Here is a 13,251-nt window from a genome sequence, read left to right as displayed (position 1 = left end):
TGAGTGAAACTTGTTGTGGAGTTCAGTAAATGACACTATTCAGAAATAAAGTATTAATGGGCCAGGTCTTTATTCACAGTGGCATTTTCCCCAGTTTCAGGAGATTTTCTCCTTTAAATTGTGGGAGAACAGAAGTTTACAATTGCACCATTATCTGAAATCCTTTTGGTATATAATTTCTCATAGCAATTGCAGATGCATTAAAAGCTAAATCACCCCCTTACTGTCACATTGGGAGAATAAGGTTTATCTTACAGTACTACATATACACCTACAAAGAGGTTCTGATCATGAAATCATTTAGCTATAAACATGGAATGCAATTACGGATTTAGTCAGCCAGGTTGATGTGAAAGGCCATGCTGGATGGGACTTTGAGCAACCTGATCTAGTGGAAGGTGTCCCTGCCCATGGAAGCAGGGCTAGAGCTAGATGATCTTTAAGGTCCCTTCAAACTTAAACCATTCTATGATTCTATGAGGACAAAAAGCATGACTTCCTAGCCAAATGCTTGAGGCTAAAACTTCCAACAAACAAGGCTACCACCTAAATGGCAATACAGTACCTTTCAGAAAAGTCACATTGAATCATTACCCAAGTGCTACACTGTGCATAAGAAAATCCTCTGTAAACGTGTATTTTAATTCGAGAAAGAGGTCAGCTTTTTGTGGTGGCACCACAATCCTGGCAGGTATCACGCCAACAGAGCAATTTCATTTTCTGACAGTTTATGGACATTTATACTGTACTGCATGTACTGTTGCATCATGGCTATTGTTGCACCAACACTAGCTGTGGCTTCAACTAATAGCAGCAAAGGCAGAGAGCAGCATACACGTCAGTGTGAACTACAAACGCTCATTAAGAACCTTTCATATTCTAGCCTCCACTCCTGAACTAACTACATCAAGGCCAGTACACAATACACCTAGCGCTTACCAGTACTGCACTTGCCACCTGAACAGACAGCCTAAAGATATAATCAGAGAAGTAGATTTCTCTCCCTCCATCTACTAAAATCTGTCTTTTTTCCATATAGCCACAAGCCACTGCAACAATACCCACCCTAAACTTGTCAGAGTACAGTACTCTTCTATTCAGAGGTCAGGAAAAGGAAGGAGACTGGTTTACTTTAAAACTTCACAGCTTTCAATGCACTATGCATTGGTTCTGTGTTAGCCTTTCATCATTGTAAAGACCTGCTACATAATGCAAAACTAATGTGGCATGGTGTTGTTTGAAACATACAAACGCACTTTAAGGTTTTTTACTACCAAAATTAAATGAAGCCCTGCAGTAAAATCCTTATAGAAATAAACTCTCTAAAGTTACCTTAAAAGATTTTTACTTCAGATTAATGCAATGAGTATTGCCTTCAACAGCTCTTTCCTTAAAAAGCTATTTTCCCTTGTGAAACATCAGATTAAGAGGCACCTTTGGGAAGGAGTGAGCTGAAGTTCAGTTTTCCCCTTTGGAAGACTTTATCGTCATCTGTTAAAGCCACAAATAATCTCTACCACCTTGATTTACCACCAAGGTAGCAACAAGACACTACAACTGGGAAATACCCAACTGGTTCATAGAAGTTGAAAGTAAGAGCATTACAGGAAGGGACACGTGCAGAGTGGACAGGGAAATCCATTGTACTCTGACTGCATACATTTGGGATATCCCTGTTTGAGAGGCACCTCTGCCATCTCTCGGTCCATTTTCCCCCACAACTCAAAAGAGTTTGGAGTAAGTTTCCCTTGGATATGAAACAGGGTCAGTTGTTTTTCAGTATGACATTACAAGAAGGGAGGGGAGTTCCCCTGATACTCTGAAGCAGTACCACAAGCACCTTCTTTTGCAAAAGAATATATTTGATTGAACTTTTCAAGCAATTTTCACATTAAACTTCTTAGCGCTGCCAAAATAAAGCAAACTGTAGGGTAACCCCGTAAGCAGATCTGAGGCAATTGAGGCTATTTGTAATGAAGGGGAAGGGAGCTGTATTCATTTGAAGTAGCACATACAATAAGTGAAAATGCTTTATGCCCTCAGTAACTATGTTTCTTGAAATAAAGGTTTGCAATAAAACCCAGCAAGAGCATTTTTTATGTGGCAGACATTCTACATAACCCAGTAGGGCTGTTGTGCACATCCCATGGGTGTGCAAACCACAGTATTCGTTCAGTACATTACTGGTTTAGGTATCATTTGCATCTGACACTTGTATGGAGCTGGCTGTCATCAACACAGCTGTGCTCCAGTGCTTGTGCCTTTCTTGTCTGGCAGCTCCCCATCAAGAAAAGGCAGCATTCTAGAAGAGATGCACATTTTCCTTCTTGGAGGCAGGAAAGGAGATTCACAGCATTTCAGTGAGCCTTCCCTTTATAATTAACCAACTCATCTTTATGACAGTAATACACATCCATTTTCTTTAAACATTACTCAAAAACTGGGGGTTTATTCCTTGTGGACATTCAAGTCAAGGCATAATAGAAGGCCTAATATCCACATCTATCTCAACCTCATACACAAAAACCATTTTACACAGCGCATTTTATTGAAATCCCCCTCTAGGAGATATGCCAAAGCTTAGCATCATGCATTTGAATGCTGATCATGTACCCATCTATGTTTAAAATAGTTCTGTAACACAGGTTGGATTATCTACTTACATATACTTATATAATACTTCATTATTCATAGAGTTTGAAAACCCTACCAGTAATTCAACTTAAGACTCAAGAATTTATGAATTATTCCTTGGAGGGCTACAGCCAGAAATACACAGGCCACATCTACCTTTAACAGAAGAAAAATCTTGTACCAGCACTTTGGGGCTTGGTAAAAGGGGAGGAGGAAAAAAAAAAAAAAAGGAAAAAAAAAAACCAAACAACAAAAATCACATCACCAAAAAAGATAACCACAAAAATATCCACAAACTCAGTTTAAATTCTCTTTACAGATTTTCTGTGAGACCACCTTTACATACAGTTTTGTTGAAAGTACTGAGAATCCTGTTAATTTATAATACAAAATCATTGTTTCTTGAAGACATCTTTCCAATCGTAAAGGCAAATTTAAATGAGACAGAGACTAAATCTATAGTTCATTTGAACTCATCTATAATTGGCCATAGGCACTTTCCTTCTGCAAAGCTTTCCCTTGAATTAAAGACATTTGCTTCAGCAAAGCATTAATCTAATGCAGAATTAAAAAAAAAAAACAAAACAAAACTAAAGACAACAAAGGAAGGTGAAATGATAATTCAGAAAAGGGGAGGAAATCACTTCACCTTGCTGCTTTGGAGGTGTGATTCATTGTTTTAATGAGGTCATTTGCTAGACAATGAATTCCATGCTTCCTATTCAAAGTCTTCTAATTAATTCTGGAGAATAATTAGACTTTGTCTCTCCAGATTTCTCTTCCACAAACAGTACGCATGTTCTAGGACTAGTTCTTAAACCAAAATTTAGGGTTTCTAGTCCTCTGCTTCACCAGAGCACAAAGTGAATCCTAAACCAGCTTTCCTCCACAGTTTTATTTCCCTGCAGCAAAGTAAAAAAAAATGATGATTTCCTTGACTGTTTGCCCAAGGCTATTTCCTGGAGAGAGCCTGATTAGTTGGATGTAAAAAGTAAAGTCAGCCAGAAGAGCAATCTCCATAGCTACTTGGGCAACAAACTAAACAATAGCTCAAAAATGGCATCTGAATGGGAATTAAAAAGAAAAAAGGAAAAAGGGAACCCTACTGCCAAACACCTTCACTTCCACACAGGCACAAACCTGAAGCTGATCAAATATGAATAAGGGAACTAACAAGGCACGTATTTGGGAGAGTGAGGCTAGAAGCTGCCTTGTATTAGCAAGAACTGGTGCAGCAGAATCTCTGTAGCCTCACTGAACAATCCCATCAGCACGGCCTCTCCAGTGAGACCTCAGCACCATCAGTCCCCAGAGGAGGCCAATATGCACCAATTAAGCTTCTTGGTGAGCTAAAACAGTAAAAGGCACTGATTACATACCACAAAACTCAGCTGCAGTCCAGCTATTCTCCAATCTGGCAGCATGTAAACAAGCCCACCTTAATCTTGTCAAATCACCATGCTTATAATAGTCATAGAACAGTAGAAAGATTTGTGTTGGAAGGGATCTTAAAGCTCATCCAGTTCCAACCCCCTGCCATGGGCAGGGCCATCTTCCACTAGACCAGGTTGCTCAAAGCCCCAGCCAGCCAGGTCTTGAGACACTGCCAGGGATGAAGCAGCCACAGCTTCTCTTGGCAACCTGCTCCAGTGTCTCACCACCCTCACAGTGAAGAATTTTTTCCTAATATCTAACCTAAATCTACCCTCTTTCAGGTATTTTTTTGCTTAATATTGCTATAGGTATTTTAAGTTATATCCATGAGCACTTGCAGAAATGAAAACATGCAAGCTTAATTGCCTCCAACGCTGTAGTACAATGTAGGGCAGATCTCAGCAGGCACATAAACAGTTTCAGTTCAGTGAATTCAGAGTAGTTAAATGGATGATCAAGAAATCATGTTTTTCTAGAAATGCCTCTGTCTGCACTACTTTTAAATATGCTTCCTTCTTAACTTTTTCTCTACAAATTGTCCTATTTGATTTCAAGTAATATGGATACTTAATACAGTTACAGTGGCTTAATAAGTTACCACTCATCAGCTAAGCTGCATTAAATGTCTATGAGCTCTTAGGTTCACCCAGATCTAAATCAGTACACTGCACTGAGGCTTTTGGACACATCTTTAGTTAGTATTGCTACAAAAATGTACTTTTTAATCTAATCATAAGGCAGTGTATTGCTGCCTTATATTTATATTAAAAAAAAACAGAACACAACAACAAAAAAAAGACCAAAACCAAATAGTGATATTAACTTGAAATAATTTGTAACATAGTAGGGCCAAAAAAATATATTATCCATCAAAAGTTTAGAGATTCTATTTCAGCAGGGTTGAGCTTTTTATTCATGTCTATATATTAAATACACATTATCTGAAGGCATAACCAAAATACTCACAATCCTGTTATTTGTTCCAACTACAAATTAAGCTTAGGGAAGCATATAGTTAAATGCTCTCTACCTTTCTCAAAATTAAGTGCTAAAAGCTGCTGAAATAGTTTGGCCACTGAGGTAACTATCAATGACATAAATCTCTGCCCAAATTCTCCAGAGAATATGCACAACAATTTCACATTTTTTGTTTGGAAATCATAAGGGAAATTGTTATTAATTACAAGTTACCAGCAAAACAACTTTCTTCAAGGATGCAATTTCATCTACTTTTTCTCCCATTTTGCACTAAATAAAAAATTATACTAACAAAATGGTTTAGATAGATTTAATCCTGCCTGAGTGGGAGAGATCTCCAGCCTATTTGCCTGAAGCTTTGTGTATTTCTAAGAAGAAAGACCGAAAAAAAGGAACTCCAAATCTAATTTATCTCATTCTCATCAAATATTAGTTATGTGCAGGCATTGTGTAGCTCAGCTGCATCTTTTAGAGTTAGTAAACATAAAAACTGCCCATTCATTGGATTTCTCTCCCATAGCAGTTTAACAGGCTATTATTCATTTTTCCTGTGGTAACTTTGGCAGCCCCACTATCAGGAGTTTTAATTGACATCAGACACTAATACTTCAGATTTTCTCCAAAGCCCAGTCCATATGTGTGGTCTTGCTGCTCCCAATAGCAGAGATACAATAACATAAATTTAGCTTTCTTCAAAGTATGCATCTTGACAAAACCTCATTGATTTCATGGCCACAATGGCCTTCCTATTCTAAATAGAGAGTCTGTTGTCAAGTATCAATACCCTATCATCAGGATTACAGATTAAATTTCTTTGTTACCTTCACTGCTAACATGAGACTTAAAATTCCCTGTAACCTACATTAAGATTCTTCATCAGTTAGAACCAAGGCAGAAACTCGACAAAGGTCTGAGTGGGATTTTCCACAGGCAAAACATGGCACTGAGTGAAGCAGTGGCACCTCTGGCATATGGGTGATGCAGAAGGATGCTGCTGCTCCCTGCTCCTTTTTAACCACAAAAATTCAGATCCAGAATTTTGTTATGGCACTAATTCTTCAGACAGAACACCCTTTAAGTTGTGCACTCCTAAAATGAACTTCTCTCACATCAAGCGTTACCTTATGTCAAGCCTACATGACATGTACCATTTTTGAAGTAGAAATGTAGTTACAGAAGAGAGAAGGGGAAGCATAGTGAGTGTAAACTGTCCGAAGAATACTGCTAGCACTGTTTAATTTTGCACGGTAGGAAGACGACCATCACATGTCAAATCACTGTTCCCATTTGAGATCCCAAAGCCTATGCCTCAAGTCAGGCAGAAACTCAACTTCTCTTCAACAAGCACAACTTAACCACACAAAAAAAGGAGGTTATGGCTGAAATAAAATGATGTCAAAAATAAGTACAAGTCACATATTACAGTAATTAACACCAATAAACACACTGGGTTTGTGTGGTTTTGTTTGGGGTTCTTTTTGGGGTGTTGGAGGGCTTTTTAATTATTACGTTTGTAGAAACAACCACATTGGCAAATGTGCCTAGAAATTATTTTTAGTCTCTGGTATATTTTACAAAACTAATTTTTAATGACTGAATGATGCATCAGTTGCACTGCATATAAATCTTGATTAGGAAATCAACATTTTAATTTAAGAATCATTCATGTAAACTTAAACAGCACCCGAAAAACATACCAACTGTGCATGCTTTCCTGAATAACCTTTAGTTGCCTTATTTGGGCAAACTACATGACTCTTTACGATAAGATTCCCACATTAAGCATATTTCCATACAAAGTGAAATAACAGCCATAACTGCTACGTTAAAAAAAAATGCTTTTAACATTTTAGAGCACATTTAACAGCCTATTTATCTTCCCTCAGAAGAAAGACTTCGTAGCAGTTTCTCATACATTACTGACAGCTATCGTCTTTGGCCAGTTTATTAGACAATGAGAATTCCTTCCACCTTTCAAGTGACCTGAATAACTCTGCTTCTTCTGATGAAAAGTCAATCCAGAATACATGCAAAAATCCCTCAGTCTTTCCTTAACCATTATGCTAAGTGGAAGGCAGTAAGCAAAACTTATTTACAATACACATTAGGATTTTTAGGGGGTTGTTTGGGGTTTGCTTTGGTTTTTGTTGTTTTTTTCAGGGTTTTTTTTTGGTTTGCTTTGTTTCGTGTTTTTGTTTGCTTGCTTTTAAACAGATGAGGTCAGAGCTTCAAGTTATTAAGCTTTCTACCTGCTGTACTATTTTTCCTTATGTTCTGAAGAGCAGAGATGACATATTACATTTTTCTCCAGTTAGGGATTACTGCCATTTGCAAACTGTGTAACTCTCAATGCTAAAATCCCTAGTGTACTTGGTTGATTGCATTTGATTGGTCAGGAGAAATTCCATCAGCTCACATTCATCCACCACAAATCTTCCAGAAAGCCCTTCACAAACCAATTACCTCAACAGTTTTGAATGGTCTGAAAATACAAAAGGATTTCAGATTTTCTAGACAAGGTGCAGATCCTCATATAGCAAGCTTGAGCTAACTTAAGGCTCTTCCTAGTCCACATATGGCAAATAAAAAAAAAAAAAAATCATTATTTTGAAGTGGCCTAAATCACTAGTCATGCAGTATTACTGGGCTTATCATAGTACAGATGAAGAAGAAAAGCTGCTGTTGTGAAAATAATCCTGGGAAATTACTCCCCTTTTGGCAACTATTGTCTCAGAAGAGTGGACTCTACTTAACTTGGCTATCTCAAAAGATTGTCAAGGAAGATGGATATGCTTCCAGGTAAAGGAGCTGCCTCCATCCCATCAGCAGAGGACTGAACAGACAAGTCACAAGTTCAGTATTAAAATGTCACTCTGATCCAATTGCCTTCAGGGCGGTAAAGTACACGTGTCCAGGATGTTGTTTCCTGTGAGCTGCCATGCCAACTTAATTACCAGCACAGCATTTCCTGCAGTTCTATGACCAAGGTTTCCAGTGGAACACTCACTGACATCTATCATGCACCCGTGTCACAGCTTGCATTAAGTGTCCAGCTTCAGAGCTAAGAAAAATAATTCATATTACATTTTCAGAGGCTGAAAGGGGTCATCTGTAGTGCAGCATTACAACAGTGAGACAGCTGAAGACTTGATTTTTTGGCCTGTCATCATGATGGAGGTAACGTGTGTTACCTGCTGTGAAGAAATCAAGGTACAACACAGACCAAGATATAGAAGCATTACCATGCTAGTCTTTCTGGGTCACTTCCCTGCACTGTCAAAAAGTTAGTGCCAACAACTGTAATAGCAATTCTGGAGAATTTTCCCAGTCTACCACAAAAAAATATTAAAAAAATAAAAATAAATGGAAAAGCCCTGAAGAAAGTCTCTGATAAACAGAGAAGTGTCTATTTAACCATACCAGTGGTTCTAACAGCCTGACTACCCTAAGCCCCAACAGTTTAAATAGCTACAGCTGTAGATGTTACAAAGGAAGCAAGCTATGTGCAGCCTTGTTTCAAAAAAACAAATGGCTAGCTTCTAAGTCATGCAGAGCTGAAAGGTTCCTGACTAGAAAAATCCTGTAAGCCAACCACACTAAGTACTATACAAAAGCCACAGGTGGAAAAGCACTGACTCTATAAATCGAACCAAGAAAATGTCACACAACCTAGGGGTTGATTTTGTTGGGGTTTTTGGTTGGTTGGTTGGTTTTTACAATGATTCCAAGCTTTTCTTACAATATTTCCAACCCAAACGATTTTATAATTCTATGATTTACTCCTCCTAGTAAGCACACATTAGTATATAAGAAGTAAGCTATACTGGCACTGGACACATTACTGAATATTCAAGTTGAAAATGGAGTGCTCAAATCCTGCTAGTTCACGTTATCCCACAACTGTATTCAAGTCTATTCACAAAAACAATTAGCTGAGCTTCATACCTATGTAACAGTTCCCAGAACAACCAATTTTACCATCAGAGATAAAATTTAATGGCTTCACATTGAAGAGCACACAGTCCATCTCTCAAGTTGATGTTTCATGCAAATATAGTAGGGTTTTAACCATGTGATAAGAACTGTGTTTAGTACTCTTGTAACATGACAACTTTCAGCGTGGGTAAAGTAAAATCAAGAACATTACGGAAGACAATAGCTACTTCAGCTGGAATGATCAGGAGCTCCTCCACAGGGCCCAATCCTGTTCCTACTGTAGTGAAGTGACAAGAATAAACATTCCCAGGATAAAAACCCCAAGCCCATCAGTTCTCTATTAATATTCCTGTATTTACTTTATCATCAGTATAAGAAAAAAAGTTACTTTAGCTTGAACATTGCTACACTTTCCAAATATAAGTAGTAGTTAAGAAAAGTCTTTTTACCTCTGTTGGTTTGTAGCAATCTACAAGAGTTTCCTAGAAGCAAAACATGAAAGTGTCAGTTCCAATACAGAATAACAGTGAACATAAACAACTCTACAGTATAAAAACTGGCAAGGGAATGGGGAAAGAAGAGGAGAAGGAACCAGGAATCACTGGACTATGAAACTACTGAAAACCTAGCATTATAGCAAGTCACCTTCACTCCCTACCTAGATGGATCAGAATAATCTGCAACATGAGAGAAATGATGGCTTCTTTCTCCAGGCTGGAAGTTATAAAACCCCCCTCTTGAAGAAAAATGAATGAGAATCCAAGAACATTTCTTCCAGGAATACACATGTGAAAGGCAGCTTTCTGTGAGCGCACCACAGTGTTTGTGATGCAGAAATACAGACCTATAGGCCTTTGCTAGTTTGTAAGCTAGGTCAGGTGTTCCTGGCAGCCCAGCTGCAGCAGCTTGTTTAGGCAGAAGCAGCAAAGTTATTTATGAATGCTGAGTAAATAGAGTAGAGCCATGTGTCTGGGCAGTGGGCACTGAGAAAAGGGTGCCAACAGGCACTGCAAATCAGATGTGGTGCATTTAAGCACCACAGTAATCACCTCCCAGAAGTGAGCCGAGGGCAAACCACTCACAGGTTTCCTTCCTTCAATGCATCTGAAAAGACTATAAACAGAGACCCTCATAATCGTTTTCTATCTTGAATTAGATATATGTATCTCTATTAAGACAATGATGTTTCCTCCCTCATTCTTCCCTTCATAAACTTTTACCTCAAGCAGAATTCGGAGAATTAGAGAGTTGGTTTGAAGGGTTTAATTTCACCTGACAGTTTCTGAATTTCTCTACTAATACCTGCATCTGACCACCTTATCCTTTCCTCAAGCTTTTAGGCAAGTTACCCCAAGATAACTCAATGGGCTCCAAATCCTAGCTGGTATAGACAGAGAAATAATTTCCAGTTTTTCATTTCATATACTTGTAAAAAGTTGAATGAATCTAATCTGTCTCAGCATATCTCCCTATATTACTGGATTCTGAACTCTTATTTACTCCTGTTATCACCTACCTTCCAGACCATTTTTAGCCTAAAGGATTTTGATTACCTTTTTACAGTCCAGTAAATTATGCTAAACTCAGATCTAGGAACCTCTCAGTTCTAATCAAACACAAGATATGGACCCAGATGCATTAATTCAGCAACATTCTGATTTGAAATTAGGATATAATATTACCTGTAATTTGAGAGCCCTCTCCTCTTCATTGGCTGCATCAAGAAGGTCATCAATGTCAATTTCTACATCTGGCATCTCTTCTTCCTGAAAAGCAAAAATTCCCACATAGTCGATAGAGATATATATCCTTTAACTAACTTCAAAAGCAGCCTAGTGATAGCACACATAACCCCATCTGCCTGCAGCCAGGCAAGAAGGAAATCAGTAAGGGAAGGTGGCTTGATTCTTTGCTCCAGGGCCAGCAGAAAACCAAGCCCTGACCACACAGGAGGTGACAGCTCTTAAGCAACCCTTCCATCATAGCCAGGGGTTGTGTTACTGACCCATGCCCAGCAGCACAAAGCCATGCTATTCTCACAGTACTGGGCAAGAGGATGAAAGAGAGCTACTGGAAGAAGGAGATAAAAGCTGCAGCAATCCATAAACTTGCTTTGAAATCATTCTTGATTGGACCATTTATTTTGTTTGAAGGAAGATCTCCCTTGCTCAAAGTTGGCTTACAAAGATGACATACATCCTTGTAAGCCACATACATTCCACTAGAAGAGCTCAGATTTCCAGTGAAGTGCAAAATCTAAAGCATAGAATATTTCAGATAATTTTTTAATCTCCACTACCCATACATTTCTGCTTCTGCATCACCACCACATCAGACACATTGTTCCCTGAGTTAGAGCAGCAGTCCACATATTTTGAAGGATCCCTGAGCTCTGGAATCCCAAAAAGAATTCATCCACAGGTATCACCGTTCATTGCATTCACAGTCTGTTGGCCATTATTTGCATTTTCACAACATAAAACGCACTTCAAAATGGTAAAAGCGGCACCTCACTATGCATACAAAACACTCTGGTCTCAGGCTCTCCCCTTGCCACACAAAGTCCCACCCTCACAGCGGCCTCAGTGCCACAGCCACATGGCTCCTCTGCTTCCTCTGCTCCATCCAAGCCAATGCATGGGCACTGTGAGTCTGCCCTCTCCCAAGTACACTGTCATCGATCAGCTCACTGGCGTTGTATCACCTTAGCACTTCCTGAATGAAAACAGGGACCTGAAAAAAAGCCTCCAAAGGGAAGGCTGGATTTGAGAGCCAGGGTTAAGCAACAAGACCAATATCCCCAGCAGCAGCTATTTAATTGTACCTCAACAACATTTTTCAAGATCCTTTAAAGAAGCATTTTGACAAAAATGTGATGGGCCCAGCAATCTGCAAAATTTTAACAATAGTGAAATCATTTAACATCTCCAACAGCAACTGCCACCAAAATCAATTTTCTACTGGATAAGAGTTCAAACATTAGCAAGGAAGGTAACAAATTAGCCTAAGTTAATCTAGCAAAAGTTAAGTATCAAAGTGCCAAATACTTGTATCAGCAGCTCCAGCTAAAATTCCAACTGTTCAACATTTATTTGGATATGAGGAGGAAAGAGAAAAGTTATGATGATTAAGGTCCCCATTTCCCACCTCTGAAGGAAAGCGTACAGAAATGTGATAAAGCAGCCATGCAGGCCAATGAATAAAAGTACACAAAGCACATCCTTTGCCCAAAGCAGGTTCACTCTTTGTCAGCATGCATTTTAGTCAGAAAGGAAGTGTGAGCATTTGATGAGATGAATCATAAAAATACTAGCTACTGTAACATAATCTGGCAATAAGGCAGTTCCTAACCTAATGCTATAGGCTCATTAGCAATTTCCACATGAGGGGAAGAGTAGAGAAGTCTTCCACAGACTATAGAGATACTCAGTAAAAGCCACTAGATTGGAAAGGATAAATATTAATCCCTAGCAGTGGTACCCTTAGCTTACTACCCCGATGCTACTAATTAGCATATCACACTAAGAACCAGAAATTCCCCAAATAAAACAGTAAACCTCCTGAACATTTTATCTAAGCAGCTCATTAAAAATACTACTGAGATAGGGTGCCTGGACTTACCACCGTTAATACTGGAAATACATTAAAAGACACATCCATGGACCTGCCTTTGTGCGCTAAGAAGAGTTGTTCTGCACATCAAATATTTTGTCAAGATACACGTTTTGAATTCTTGCCTGTCAGAATGGCATTCTGGCAAACTGAAATGATGTTGAAAGGCAACAGTGGAGGGGGAATTCCCTAGAAGGTATATAATGCTTTTTTTGTGATCATGCTTTGTTGAAGCTGAGAACTCCTGAAAGGTTAGTTTTACCCTGATTGGTGTGAGTCATGTGGGAGAAATTCTTGCTTCTATCCCTCCTCATTCTTACCTCCTTCACATCAACTTTCTCTTACATCTTCAAGGTTCACACTGCCATTAGTCCAGAGGGCAACTATGCCAGTAATTCACTTAAGCTTTGGTATAAGAGGTAATATATCACCTCTACTTCAAGGAAAGCCATAACAAAAAATAAGTTAGGGATACTTAAAAAACAAGGGAGCTTGCTGTGCCTGACATACTGGCCTTTAATTAAGTTACATTTTCTGCAAAAGATCACGTGTATTTTCACCACTTCACAGCAAATTTGAACTCTGATAGACAACACAAATGGAGCAGTGGATGCTCAAAAAGGTAACACTTGCTCTTATTTTTGGCTGAATGAAAGA

At 38.8% G+C, this 13,251-nt stretch overlaps 1 protein-coding gene across 1 annotated transcript in view; it reads right to left on the bottom strand.

Moving 5' to 3' along the window:
- PPP1R14C (protein phosphatase 1 regulatory inhibitor subunit 14C) overlaps positions 1 to 13,251 on the bottom strand; it is a 54,759-nt gene that overhangs the window by 1,925 nt on the left and 39,583 nt on the right. Inside the window, exons 2-3 of the mRNA XM_062641649.1 lie at positions 10,665 to 10,748; positions 9,432 to 9,464 (exon numbers count right to left, since the gene is read on the bottom strand). Of these exons, the coding sequence (XP_062497633.1) occupies positions 9,432 to 9,464; positions 10,665 to 10,748 (117 nt within the window). The remainder of the gene's footprint in view (positions 1 to 9,431; positions 9,465 to 10,664; positions 10,749 to 13,251) is intronic.

The sequence above is a fragment of the Pezoporus occidentalis genome, unplaced genomic scaffold, assembly GCF_034315485.1.
Source record: "Pezoporus occidentalis ecotype Australia unplaced genomic scaffold, CSIRO_AGI_Poc_V1 ctg7, whole genome shotgun sequence".
NCBI classification, from domain to species: Eukaryota; Metazoa; Chordata; class Aves; order Psittaciformes; family Psittacidae; genus Pezoporus; species Pezoporus occidentalis.
Note: the sequence above shows the minus strand (reverse complement) of the source record. Positions and strands in the feature narration are given on the sequence as shown.